Source organism: Sinocyclocheilus grahami, unplaced genomic scaffold (assembly GCF_001515645.1).
Source record: "Sinocyclocheilus grahami isolate Dianchi unplaced genomic scaffold, SAMN03320097.WGS_v1.1 scaffold1070.1, whole genome shotgun sequence".
NCBI classification, from domain to species: Eukaryota; Metazoa; Chordata; class Actinopteri; order Cypriniformes; family Cyprinidae; genus Sinocyclocheilus; species Sinocyclocheilus grahami.
Genome location: NW_015506249.1, coordinates 357567 through 371253, shown reverse-complemented (window position 1 = coordinate 371253; position 13687 = coordinate 357567). Strand labels below are relative to the sequence as shown.

At 39.6% G+C, this 13687-nt stretch overlaps 2 protein-coding genes and 1 pseudogene across 4 annotated transcripts; 2 read left to right on the top strand and 1 right to left on the bottom strand.

The window, feature by feature from the left end:
• LOC107566335 (protein-lysine 6-oxidase-like) overlaps positions 1-2383 on the top strand; it is a 4036-nt pseudogene extending 1653 nt beyond the window's left edge.
• Positions 2384-6682: 4299 nt separating this feature from the next.
• Positions 6683-9236, top strand: LOC107566370 (myeloid-derived growth factor-like). The gene is made up of 5 exons (XM_016251809.1): positions 6683-7153; positions 7575-7636; positions 7823-7904; positions 8502-8574; positions 8739-9236. The coding sequence occupies exons 2-5, from the start codon at positions 7584-7586 to the stop codon at positions 8816-8818; spliced, it is 288 nt and encodes a 95-aa protein (XP_016107295.1). The 5' UTR covers positions 6683-7153; positions 7575-7583; the 3' UTR covers positions 8819-9236.
• On the bottom strand, positions 8568-12892 carry LOC107566359 (uncharacterized). Of its 3 annotated transcripts, XM_016251792.1 has the most exons (4): positions 11578-12892; positions 10393-10879; positions 10175-10284; positions 9238-9308 (listed from the first exon to the last, which is right to left on the bottom strand). In XM_016251792.1, the coding sequence occupies exons 1-2, from the start codon at positions 12493-12495 to the stop codon at positions 10469-10471; spliced, it is 1329 nt and encodes a 442-aa protein (XP_016107278.1). In that variant the 5' UTR covers positions 12496-12892; the 3' UTR covers positions 9238-9308; positions 10175-10284; positions 10393-10468. The 3 variants fall into 3 exon arrangements, with proteins under 3 accessions (XP_016107280.1, XP_016107279.1, XP_016107278.1); XM_016251794.1 differs by lacking the exons at positions 9238-9308; positions 10175-10284 and adding an exon at positions 8568-8625; XM_016251793.1 differs by lacking the exon at positions 10175-10284 and having other exon boundaries at positions 9233-9308.
• Between the last annotated feature and the right edge of the window lie 795 nt (positions 12893-13687).

Here is a 13687-nt window from a genome sequence, read left to right as displayed (position 1 = left end):
TGTGCTCTGTACAGGACATCCAGACTTAAAACTGTGGCATGTATAGTCTCAGAGAAATACACCAAAATATAATGTCCTCATATGAGGGCGCAGGGTCTCAGGAGGTTAAAGCCAGGTAAAATAAATAAACTTAAAAAAATGTGTAAACATCTATATTGTTAAGAATCCTTAAATACATATAAATTTATATTTGACTCTGACTTATTCGTTTGCCCTTTCATGGGAAATCCTTTATTTTCTGTCCCTTTAAATGTTAATTGATTTAAATGATAATTACAAAATATTATCATATTTCCATAAGAGTGTCACTAAATTAATATCAGACATATTTGAAGACCAAGGAGAGAGAGTGGTCACAGTGAAACATCCAAACATTTGGTATCTCTGAAAAGCCCTGAATGTGCTCTGTACAGGACATCCAGACTTAAAACTGTGACATGTACAGTCTCAGAGAAATACACCAAAATATAATGTCCTCATATGAGGATGCAGGGTCTCAGGAGGTTAAAGCCAGGTAAAATAAATAAACTTAAAAAAATGTGTAAACATCTATATTGTTAAGAAACCTTAAATACATATAAATTTATATTTGACTCTGACTTATTCGTTTGCCCTTTCATGGGAAATCCTTTATTTTCTGTCCCTTTAAATGTTAATTATTCAGTTCTAAAAATATTTTCCAGGTCTGCCTGATCTCATTCCTGATCCATACTCTATCCAAGCAGCATCTTATATCCAGAGAGTTCAGATGTACACATTAAGATGTGCTGCAGAAGAGAACTGCCTCTGCAGGTATTGCGAGTTAAAACCTCCAGGTATTAGAATTAAAACCATTTTAAATGGAATAAATTGAATATTTGCCTTTTTCCTCAAGTTCAGCTTACAACTCGAGAGTGAGAGACCTTGATTACAGAGTGCTTCTCAGATTTCATCAGAGGGTCAAAAATCAAGGCACAGCAAATTTTCTCCCTGTGAAACCACATCATAAGTGGGAATGGCACAGCTTGCCATCAGCTACACTCTAAAAAATGCTGGGTTAAATACAACCCAGTGCTGTGTAAAATAGGGACAAACCCAGCAATTGGGCTGTTTTGACCCAGCGGTTTGGTTAAATGTTTAACCCAACCTTCAGCCCAATTGCTGGGTTTGTCCCTATTTTACCCAGCACTGGGTTGTATTTAACCCAGCATTTTTTAGAGTGTAGGTTTCTGACAACTTTATGTTCTACAACGTTCACACATCAGCATTCACCGGAAGATAGAAGAAAGGGTGAAGATATTGTCTCATTCTTTAGTGTTAAGGCCCGTTCACACCGCTTTAAATGCTTGCGCTCTTTAAAGTCGAGTGTATTCTGATTGGCTGTCAATGTTTCAATCATTCATCAGCTGGAAAAAAATTGTTCCTCTGTGTCGTTGTGATGTGAACTTAGGCAGTGATATGATTGGGGCGCTTTTTAAAACTTTATCGTTACATTTATCATCCTTGGTGTGAATGGGTTTTATGTTATTTACATATTTGTTAAATCCTTTGCACCTTAAAATTTATTCACAATACACATTTTTGTATATAAGCCTTAGGAATTGAATATTTGCATTGCTGAGAACAGAATTGCTAACAAGTTAGTATAGTTAAAAAGCACTCTTCTATGAATCTATAAGTGATTATTTTATTGTATTAGTTAGTTTTTTTATCCTAAAGACATGATCACAGCATGGATGCCTTCAGCAATTATGACCTCCTGGATGCCTTCACGGGCAGAAAGGTGGCTGAGGGACATAAAGCCAGTTTTTCTGTCTGGAGGACACCAGCTGTGATCCCGGTGTGAGGAGAAGATACGCCTGCACAGCTCACACACAGGTTAAGAGAATAAAGTTACTCGCGTAAAACGTGTTATTTTGATACAAATAAGCCATTTATTAGCCGGTTTGGAACTATTGTTTTTTGTGGAGCAGGGATTGGGCCCAGGCTGCTATGACACCTACACTCTAAAAAATGCTGGGTTGTTTCAACCCAACGTTGGGTCAAATATGGACTAACCCAACTTTTGGGTTAAAACTTTCATTAAAAAATTTAACCCAACAGTTGGGTTAGTCCATATTTGTCCCAATGTTGGGTTGAAACAACCCAGCATTTTTTAGAGTGTACCATGCCAACATCGACTGTCAATGGATTGATATTACAGATGTTTCTCCTGGAGATTATATGTTAAAAGAGAGTTATCAATTGGTCATTATTTAGCCGTACCAAAAATTAGAAACATGTTTTTTTAAACTATGCGACCCATTGACAGGTAACCGTGAACCCAGGTTTCCAGGTGCAAGAGTCTGATTTCTCCAATAACGTTGTTAGATGTGACATCAGGGTCATACGTTCAAGCAAATAACTGCAGAACCACAGGGTGAGTTTAAAGAACGCGTTGAATCAGAAGTTTCTTTATCACTGCAAACACTTTAATGATGTTTATTTATTTCACAGATACTGATCCAGTTGACTTCATTCAAACCTCCAGTGGTGCTCGGAGTTGAAATCATCCAAGCACGTTATTCAAAAAAATCCATATCGTTATGGATAGATTAGCTATAACTTGACTTATTTTTACTTAATTTATGTTCTCAGCAGACACTCTTTTAGTAAAGTGACTGTGACATATTCAGTAAAAGCTAAATGTTTAATAAATGCCAATAATGCTTAAGAAATCTTCTATTTTTTAATGCTGTAATTAGGTGTAGACCTTGGTGCTAAAGTTTTAGAAAACCTCAAGTAAATAATCACAACATGTATGCTTTGTTCAAAGAAATAAATTAGAAATAACGTTGAGAGCTCACCCAGATTTTTATGGTCCATTCGTTTAGTCATAAATATGTTTTACTACTAGTTTATCTTGTTTTAACCACTGGGTCATACATTAATAATCTTCTGAAGTAATTGTGGTCACGGCCCATTTAAAAATGGGTCTATGGTGTAAAATCAACACAGCCAGACATCAGAGTCATGAAAGTTCGGTTTGCTCAAGCTCTCCAAACATGCTGAGAGTGCAACAAAGCCGCCAGAAACGTTCCCTTCTGCTTGGACATTTAAAATAACACGAGAAAGAGAAATTCCAGAGCCGTCGTGGACAGAGAGAGACATTCATACGAGAGCTGAATTCAGAAGGAAACTCTGTCACGGCGTGTTGACTACGGAGAAGAATTCTATTGGGCTTTTTGAAACGAGCCACAACCTGAGCAGCTGGGAAATTTGACGTTAATTGAAATAAAATAAAAACAATCCACAAGGGGGCTACTGTAAATCACAGGTACTCACTTGAAGAGAGCTAGTCTCAGGAAAAACTGACATGCTGACGGTGAATGATGCTCGGAGAAGGGAAAAACATCTCTGATAAATAGTGGGATCTTTAAGTAAAATAATAACATTATGAAAAATAAGCATGAAATAAGCTAATAAAAACATGCACGGTTACTAGTTAAACCATGGTATCCACAGATTAACCATGGCTTTTCTACACTAACCATAGTTAAACTATGGTCTTTGCAGTAAAACTGTGGTTATACAAATGGTAATCAATACACCAAAAAACCATGTTACTACACTATTACTATAATAAAACCATGGTTCATTTGCATAAGGGTAGCATATAGGTTATCTTTTCCATTGCAATGCATGAAGATATTTCTGCATAATCACTTCTAAAACAATAACATTACCAACGATGTTCGGATTTTAAATGACAACTCGACTGATTAATAGCATGTTCAAATATCTAATGTAAATGTTCAAATAAAGTCTAATAAAAAGGTAAACCTCACATTTCAGCCTTTAAATAAAGAAAAGGGTTAAGTCAAAATGATAATTGATTCATTTGGGGAAGTCGTGGTTAGAGAGTCGGACTCGTAACCCAAAGGTTGTGGGTTTGAGTCTCGTACCGGCAGGGATTGTAGGTGTGGGGGAGTGAATGTACAGCGCTCTCTCCCACCTTCAATACCACGACTGAGGTGCCCTTGAGCAAGGCACCGAACCCCCAACTGCTCCCCGGGCGCCGCAGCATAAATGGCTGCCCACTGCTCCGGGTGTGTTCACTTAGGATGAGATAAATGCAGAGCACTAATTCCGAGTATGGGTATCACGTCACTTTTAATAAATGATTTATATGTATTTTATCTGCTCCATAAATAATTCTAGATAACTTATCTGAATTGTTTAAATGTGTAGAATCCACATAAGCTTGTTTTTCATCAACCGGTTGAAATTTACAGCAGGGCATGCAGATTCGGTCCGTTTTTGGCCAGACAGAAACTGCACACAGGCTGAACGTAAATATAGGTCTCTGTAAATCCACTCGCTGACAGCAGGTGGCGCTTATGGAAAAGCTGAATTCGAGCTGTTTCCCGTAAACTCTGTAGACAAAGCAGCATTGCGATTAAGAACACTTCCTTTAGGTATTACATGGAGCGACAATGAAAACAATGCCATCGAATCGTTTCTGAAGACAGTCAGAACCTTCAGAGGTACATTCATATAATTAATTAATTAATATATTCATTTGTATAATTCCTTTAGCACTCTTTTAAAACCTTTTCACTCAAAACTAAACTACTCTGCGTGCTGTGTGCACGTTAAAACTGTGCTTTATGCTGGACAGTATTTTAGTTATGGCGAGTTGTTCAAATCGCGGTAATCCAATACGGTTTTAATGATAATTAAAAGATGAAACGGTAATACTAACCGTGGGGAATTTTATCATGATTAATCGTAAAAAACGGTAATCGTTACATCCCTACTCACCTGCATGTAATTCCGACACCGTATGACTTGATTTCTTCTGTGAAACCCCCCAAATTTTAATGAATCTCCGAGCTGCTCTTTTCTAATGAATGAAAGTGGATGGAGATGTGAAGAAACGAAAAGGCTAAGAAAGTCATCATAAAGTAGTCTGTATTACTTGACCATGGCTAAATACCCTGATAGCACACATACATCATGGCGACGTCTATTTGACATTTGCATTTACATCTGCAAGACATATTTTTAGGGTGTTTGCTCATATGCAATGCATCTATAGGACATTTTTCAGATGTTAATTAGATGTCTTTAAGATGTTTATGATTTAGAATGTATGTAGAACTGACATCTTACAGATGTCTGTCAGATGTTTGTACACAGCAGATGCTTTCCAGATCAAGCGATCTATAACGGGCGTCTTGCAGACGTACGTGTGCTATCTATACACTAAAGCCCCGTTCACACCAAGAACGATAACGATATTTGCGTCCACACCAGCGAAGAAACCCCCCAAATTTTAATGAATCTCCGAGCTGCTCTTTTCTAATGAATGAAAGTGGATGGAGATGTGAAGAAACGAAAAGGCTAAGAAAGTCATCATAAAGTAGTCTGTATTACTTGACCATGGCTAAATACCCTGATAGCACACATACATCATGGCGACGTCTATTTGACATTTGCATTTACATCTGCAAGACATATTTTTAGGGTGTTTGCTCATATGCAATGCATCTATAGGACATTTTTCAGATGTTTATTAGATGTCTTTAAGATGTTTATGATTTAGAATGTATGTAGAACTGACATCTTACAGACGTCTCTCAGATGTTTGTACACAGCAGATGCTTTCCAGATCAAGCGATCTATAACGGGCGTCTTGCAGACGTACGTGTGCTATCTATACACTAAAGCCCCGTTCACACCAAGAACGATAACGATATTTGCGTCCACACCAGCGATCCAGTCTGTTTATTCTAAGCGCACGCTCGTCTGCCGCTTTAAATTCTCGAGCTAGTTACAGCAGGATGGATTCTGATTGGGTGTCAATTCTTTTTATTGTTCATCAGCTAGAAAACATTGTTCTGAAAGTGATTCCAACGATATCGTTTCTCTGTGCCTTTATCGTTATAGCTGTGGTGTGGACTCTGCTATTCTTTAATATTGAGAACGATTTTTAGAACTATATATTTTTCGTTATCTTTATCCACCTTTTTCTTCCCGTAAGAGTGGGTGCGGCCATTTGTAAATTCTATGGGTCTAGCTTCCGGTCTCATCCGCGTTCAGCTATTTTTAGCTGTACAGAACTGCTCCTTTTGCTGCTTGATATTGAAAATTGGTTATTGGTGATTATGTTGATGTATTATCTTAATCATGAACACAGTGGTTTGTAGTGCAAACAGTTTTACTGTTTACTGCACATTGTTATTCTCGTTATTTCCCTATTAGCCGCTGGCTAATGAACCAGAAGTCTCACCCATAGGCTTACTTCCGCGTTGAAAGTGATTCCAACGATATCGTTTCTCTGTGCCTTTATCGTTATAGCTGTGGTGTGGACTCTGCTATTCTTTAATATTGAGAACGATTTTTAGAACTATATATTTTTCGTTATCTTTATCCACCTTTTTCTTCCCGTAAGAGTGGGTGCGGCCATTTGTAAATTCTATGGGTCTAGCTTCCGGTCTCATCCGCGTTCAGCTATTTTTAGCTGTACAGAACTGCTCCTTTTGCTGCTTGATATTGAAAATTGGTTATTATTAATTGGTGATTATGTTGATGTATTATCTTAATCATGAACACAGTGGTTTGTAGTGCAAACAGTTTTACCGTTTACTGCACATTGTTATTCTCGTTATTTCCCTATTAGCCGCTGGCTAATGAACCAGAAGTCTCACCCATAGGCTTACTTCCGCGTTAAAGAAAAAGGTGGATAGTTATCGTCCTTGTTGTGAACAGGCCTTTAGTCTAATGAAGCCATTCGATTTCTTTGTGTGAGGGACAGACCAAAATATTGCTCTCTATCTTAGCTCTCAAATCAAATCTCATATTCAGATGTAAGTAGTGTCAGGTGTGACGCAGTGTTCATCAGTTTTCATGCAGTCTTTCAGAAACTTTTTTATTTTTATTGTAGTATTAATAACTGTAGGTCTTTTGACAGGAACTATCGTTACCATGGTTATTTTTGTAAGGGTCAACATTCTTTCAATGCAGAGCCATCTTCAAAAGTTCAGTTTAGTCTGGGAAATTTGCATATCTCGTAGGTGGAAGCCTGGTATTGTCAACTTGTTTATCTATTACAGTGATCTGTTTCTTGGTTTCGTTTTAGAAAAAGTATAAATGTACCTTCACATATGCGTGTCAAGGAGGAACCAATGAGGTAAGACATATTTTCTGTCATTTATAAACTCTGTGTTGGAGATAAATGTAAGTAATATACAGTTCACAAAATATAAATTCAGTGCAATAACAAAACTTATGGTTTTATTTTGTAGCCATTTATATTATTGCTTCATTATTAGATTACTTTGTCCATCATTACTTTTCCTTCCTATGTGCTGAGAAGTTTATTATATTTTCAAAGATAATATGAGGAAATTAAACATTGCTGTTCGACCCTCCTAAAATTTGTGTCTGTGTCACAAAGCATAACTATTGTTATGACATCAAGACATTTGTCACTCTGGCACTAACGACCCAGAAATTGTAGCAATTATGCGCTGTTGTAAAACGTCCTGATTTCACAGAATTGCGCAGTTTCAGACTTAAATGTGAACCCTTTGTGCTTTAATTTCCTCTAGCAATGGCAAATGAGCATTGGACTAAGTGACGATGACCAGATGTTTTCCTGTTCAGTATGGAGGTAACTTTCAAAACACTGTTGCATTGGTTTTTGGTGGCTGTACTCAATACGCAATACCAAAAATGAGGTTTACTCAGAAGTACAAGCAAATCTAATCTCGGTTTTCTCTGTTTTCAAACATTGTCATGTAATTTGAGATGAAAGAGGGGACAATATAGATTTTTCTCTGTCATTTTTTCACGATAGGCCCCAAGGGAAGTCCTACTTGTTTTTTACCCAGTTCAAAGCCGAGATAAAAGGAGCCAAGATTGAGTACGCCACCGCATATGTAAGTTTCACATTAACTTCAGCTATCCTTCATCACCTGACACCACATCAACTGAGTGAAACATTCAGCAATCCGTAGAATGTATGATTCAATATGAAGAAATTAGCGTTTAATGCGTTGACGCATTTCATCGACCAAGAATATTCAGATGACAACTTTTTATTTGTGTGCTTTGCACATTCAAAGAATTGGCACAGGTTTTTGAAGATCTTGTTTAAAATTTATCCTTAGTCGTGACATTGACATTTGCCGCAGATCAAACCTTAATTCAGATTCCTAACGCTCGTCGCTCTCAGATCAAAAGCAGTCAGCCCTTTTTGTACAGGTGTTGCATATCAAGACTTTGTGAACACATCTTTATCTTCAGATTAAATTGAAATTCTCAGTAGTGGGATGACGGTGACGTCCTGGTGGCCTTGTCCCCTGTGTAAATAAGAAAAGTTCAAAAGCGTGCTTGAAACAAGCACTCCATACACTCCATGTCTCTTTTTGTTTTCTTAGTGAGGATCTCTTTGTTATTCAGCCCACTCCTCTAGGCTTCTCTGTTATTGTTTTGTGTCACTCATTTTCTCTCTTTCTCTTTCTTCTTCTTCTCAGTCCCAGACGGCCGTGGGTGGACAGAGAGATGTCGCTTTGAAGGAAGAAGAGTACATTGTGTCAGCGTCTTCAGGTGAGTCTGCATATTCCTACTTCCAGCAAGGCTGACACAGCTATGGGAAACCTGGAAATAACAGAAAATTTAAAAATGGTGTTTTCCAGGTTTGGAAAAGTCAATTACTGGCAATACTGAAAATAAATGTTTCTAATCAAGCACATCTTTATTCTGTCATTCAGTGACCCACAGAGAAGGTAAATTCCATTCCGAGCTTTCCAAGCTCACTGTCATTGGTCGGACACGCCACGATGAACTCTGATTGGCCGATCCGAAAGAGGATTGTCCCATCACTCGGGGACATTTATTTGAGAGCTATGGACACTCTGCCACTTAACTGCTCACTGTCATAAGTCAAGCAAAGGAAATCAAACCATGGGAAGTTATGAAAGAACGAACTTCCTGTGATAGAAAATACTACAGCGATTTCCTCTAGAGGCAGCATTACGCTAGTGGCCAAGAACTGGGTGATTGGTAGATGAAAAGTCTACTATCGGACATGAGGAAAATAAAATATATTTGTGAGGTGATATGAAGGCTTTTTCAAATTAAGTTCAGAGCAGTAGATTGATTTCTATTCCTGGCAGCCTTTATCGGTTTAGGGTTTCAGCCTGACTTTGACTTCATACCTGCAAATCTGATTATCATGAGCGCATTCATGCTCATACTTACTTTCTTAAGCTGGTGTAATGGCACGCTTGTAGAGAATTTCCGCTAAATCTTTGGGGTATGTCAGAATCCTTTGATTATTTCTGTGGTGGAGGAAAAGACAGAAAATTGTGCTTTATTCTGATAGCTGCTGTACTGGAATTTTTAATAAATCTGTTCCTTCATAAATCAGATCCTTTTGGTTTCTCATTTTGCCAATTGAAATTAATTATTGTATTAATATATTTCATAAAGTAAATGTGCATTATCTGTTTCTAAGCACCGTAATCTCAAGATCTGCAGACATTTTAGCATTTTATTGCACTTTGAAGGGGGTGAAATCTGTATAATTCTACTGCATGAACTTCAATTACACTAAAATGTGTTTAAAAAAAATCAGCAGAATCCATCTATGTGCAGATTCTGGTCATATTGTGAGATTTGTCCACTCAGCTCTGCAGAAGGACTGTCGGTACCACAAATGTACATATGAGCATCTGCACCGTGTCATAATTCTCATTGGCAGCAGTTCAGGAAATTAATGTCTTGAACCGAAAGCGTGAAATTTTTCCTACATTTGAATCTGTGGCATTTAGACTTTCAAAAATACATTAAAACCAGAAAATGCTTTATGCCGTCCTACATCTTTAAAAAGCTTGAAATAAACACTGCATTACACATGAGGGAGACAAAATGCTATAAAAGAACCTTTCGCCCATTTTCTTTTCAGTACCTGTTGAAAAATTCCTACATCTGAATACTAAGTACTGTTGCATTGTGTTTTTGTTAAAATATTCTCAGGATGTGTATATGAGAACATCATATTGCTAAGGCAAGACTTCAAACACTAGACTAGAGTTGGGAAAGCAATAAAAATAATCCTTTAACAGATGGGGGTTGCTGGGAGATTGGAATTGTGATTGCGTCCCACTCCAGATGTCATCTAAGGCTAGAAATAATCTCCCGCTACCTTCGGCTTGCCTCTGACGTACAGTATTTCTAAGAAGTGGTCCCCAGTCACCCATGTCACTCTCTAGATTTATGAGTACATGATGTTTCTGTCGTGTCCTCTTTATAGACCTGAAGAGAAAAGGTATTACACGGTTCACCTGTGATCTAAGAGACTTTTCTGTACAATAAATTGCTGCTGCACTCTGAGTTAACGGGTCCAATAAAGCCCAAACTTACCGCAAAGGTGTCTGTAACACGGTATACCATGTAGAGTGTATAATGCTCCACGTTGTACCCTGAAGCCACGGTCTGCTCAAACAATAGTTGAGAGCAGTCTCCGTCTAAATGGGTAGGGTGGCGTCTTCTGACCTTTGTCTTTTTCTTTAGGATTCACTCTTCCCATTGTGCTGGCAAAGGGGTAAGGTGGAGGCTTCTGGCTCCTGCGCCTTGAAGAGGTCCCTGATGTATGTCTTTGAGAAATGACCAACTCCTGAGTTGATTCCCGTTTTTGACCTGCATCATGCAGCCCTTGATCTTTTATGGGATATGCTGGTGGTGCCACAGATGGAGTTGGTGTTTTGAGGGATGACTTGTCAGAGCAGACTCCTTGAGATGATGCCACTTTGATGTCTATCCTTCCTGAGTGGCATCCTTTTAAAGGCTTCCCTGGTTCCTCATTGCCGATATCAATATCGGCCGTCAGAAGGTCTATCTTCTGGACCACCTGTGTTCCAGGGGAAGACAAAGCATAGTTATTTAGCATTTAATGCAAATGGTTCCTGAAAACGTTGGGTACTACACATGTCTCGAGTTTCTATTGGAGCACATTTCATGCAAGAGTGCCGGCAGGCTAGTTTACAAGATTATGAAACTGCGGCAAAAAGCTGAGAGCGGACAGCGGCCCTTTCTTCTTGCCTGTCTGAGGGGACTATAAACCACCGGCCAACGTTCCTCTCCAACGTTGAATACATTTGTTAAATGGAGTGGATCAGACCAATCCTTTCTGCATTAAAGTTTCATTATCCCCTCATAGAAGTGAAATTGCCCAGTGTGCAATAAATTCAGGGGTCTCTATAAACAGTATTCATTATTGATATTAAGATTAATATTAAAACAAAATTCATGGCCCGTGTGTTATCTAAAGTACGACTTTAGATCCGGCAGCTGATGGATAGTAAAGAGTTTGGGATTGAACTAAACAGAACATTTAAATGCCGTCCTTTGTTGAACTCATTATGAGGAACATCTGTTAGCATCCCCAAGTGATAAATTGTGTTATCTAAAGTACGACTTTAGATCCGGCAGCTGATGGATAGTAAAGAGTTTGGGATTTAACTAAACAAAACATTTTAATGCCGCCCTTTGTTGAACTCATTATGAGGAACATCTGTTAACATCCCCAAGTGATAAATAAACCTTTACCTCCTTCATTTCCAGATGTATCTCTTTCAGGCCATGTAGAACCTCCTCAAGATTCACAACAACTCTTTGGATCTGGTCCCGAATAGCTCTCTCCGACTGCGAGCTGAAAGCGTAAGACCCTCTTCCAGGTACATTGAGATCCCCTTGGACGACCTTTGCTTGACACTTAATGTGGTTAGAATTGGTCTTGTTGACATCTTTGGTGGACAGCATAACTTCATTTGCCAGACAAGGTCCGTTTAAGTCTTGCATTATAGGTCCCAGGCATCTACGTAAAGTTCCCTGTCTGTTAGAAGGGCAAAGTTCTGCATCCTTATTAAAGGTCGAATTGTGAACACCACTTGAGCCCATCCAGTCAGATGCATGTTGTTCCATAAGCAGGGCCCCTTGCACAGAGCCCGATTGTTGCTCCGCTGCACAAACAGGCACACCACAGTTTCCATGACCTCTGAACTGTGTTGGCGCGTCCAGAGCACACTTCCTCAAGAAGGGGTGTGGCTCAGTCTGGTGCCGGTGGACCACAAAGCTGCATTCTCTCAAGCTGTAGTTCACAGAGACGCTGTTATGTTGCAGCCCCTTCCCTGGAGGCCGGTTCCACCGCACACTGGTCTGACAAATCTGACCAGTCACGTCTAGCTGTGCATGACCCCCCTGAACATCTAAATGTTTCTTGGCAGTGTATCCATTGAGGGGGGAATTCTTCTGCTTTGGTCCACAGGTGTTCGTTCTGTGTTCCCCAGTCCCAAAATAGGCAAGGATGTCCGCTTGAGGTCTTTGTATTCCATTTTGTAGTTGGCTTGAAGTGGTGGGTTGAATGCGTGGCTCTCTGACCCCTTTTGTCTCGGAGAACATTCTGCGGCCCAAGAAAGGGACTCTCGAGAGGACGTGTCCCTTCTTTAAGTGTCCCGGCCTTGTCATTACCAGGAGATGTTTTTCTCATCTGTCTCGTCTTTAAACTTTCTCTTGCATGTTTCTTCACTCTGACCCCCACCTTCTAGTGTGTTGTTTCCTCCCGCAGATGTTATCCCGGTGTGTTTTCTTCCTCTGGACCCTTGCCCTTCTTTCTCTCTTACCTCACTTTGCTCCCATCGTCCTCTCGTTGGTGACGGGCTTCCGTTTTTTTACCCTCTCCCTCAAACTCCCTGCATTTCTGTTCCACTGGCTGTTGCTTGCTTCCTGCCTTTGACTACCTCCCCATCCCCTCTCTCTCACTCGCTCGCACTGCACTGCCTCCCTTTCTGGTTCATTCTTCCTCCCACTCCCTCTCACGGTTTTCCTCTCTCCCTCTCTCTCGTTTACCTACTTGCAGTAACTCGTCGTACCTCAATCAGTGAGGGGGGTCTGGTTCATTCTTCCTCCCACTCCCTCTCACGGTTTTCCTCTCTCCCTCTCTCGTTTACCTACTTGCAGTAACTCGTCGTACCTCAATCAGTGAGGGGGGTTGTGGAGGGGGGATTTAATCCAGTGCTGATGCTGTGTGTCCATGTATGTTCCCAGCCTCGGGACTGATCTGATTACTCCTGTTCTGCCTCAGTACGCTACAATTACACCCAGGATTTTATAGCAGGATGCCAGGGGAGGCACACTCCCCCTTTAGTGCTTTATGGGGCAGCACAGGCAGGGCTAGTCCCTAAAAAAACGCATGAGGATGTGACTTTTAAAATTAATAACCTGGCATGCTGCAGCATGAAAATACTTCTTCATGTCTTTGGTTTATTTCTGGTTTATCTGGTATGGAGGGGTTCTCAGAAAGTGCACATACTGAAGTTTCAATTCTACATTAGTTGCATGTTTTCATTTCAATTGCATGTTTTAGTAACCACAACAGTTTAGCTATATAATGACCTATAGAAAAATTGCAATTCAATTAAAGTGCAATTAATTGGAAAGTCAATCTATATATTTAACACATTTCAAGATTGAAGTCCTGTGGTAACATTTGTATTCTCCATACCCAAGATTGAAAGGTCACAAATGCGAATGTTTACCATTGTTATTCCCAGCTGCTTTAGGTTTCAGTTCTTTTCTCATTTCCACATAAACTGAACGATCACTCCGAGAAAGGTCAGGAATTTTACCCCTGACACAGTCTCTGATTCATATCAACCCA

Bases quoted from the DNA above. Each gene is read 5' to 3' on its own strand.
- LOC107566370 (XM_016251809.1), top strand. From the start codon at position 7,584: ATGAGCATTGGACTAAGTGACGATGACCAGATGTTTTCCTGTTCAGTA. The intron at 7,905-8,501 runs GTAAGTTTCACA...TCTTCTTCTCAG, and splicing joins TTGAGTACGCCACCGCATAT to TCCCAGACGGCCGTGGGTGG. The intron at 8,575-8,738 runs GTGAGTCTGCAT...TCTGTCATTCAG, and splicing joins CATTGTGTCAGCGTCTTCAG to TGACCCACAGAGAAGGTAAA.
- LOC107566359 (XM_016251794.1), bottom strand. From the start codon at position 12,495: ATGACAAGGCCGGGACACTTAAAGAAGGGACACGTCCTCTCGAGAGTC. The intron at 10,880-11,577 runs GTAAAGGTTTAT...CCTGGAACACAG, and splicing joins TACATCTGGAAATGAAGGAG to GTGGTCCAGAAGATAGACCT.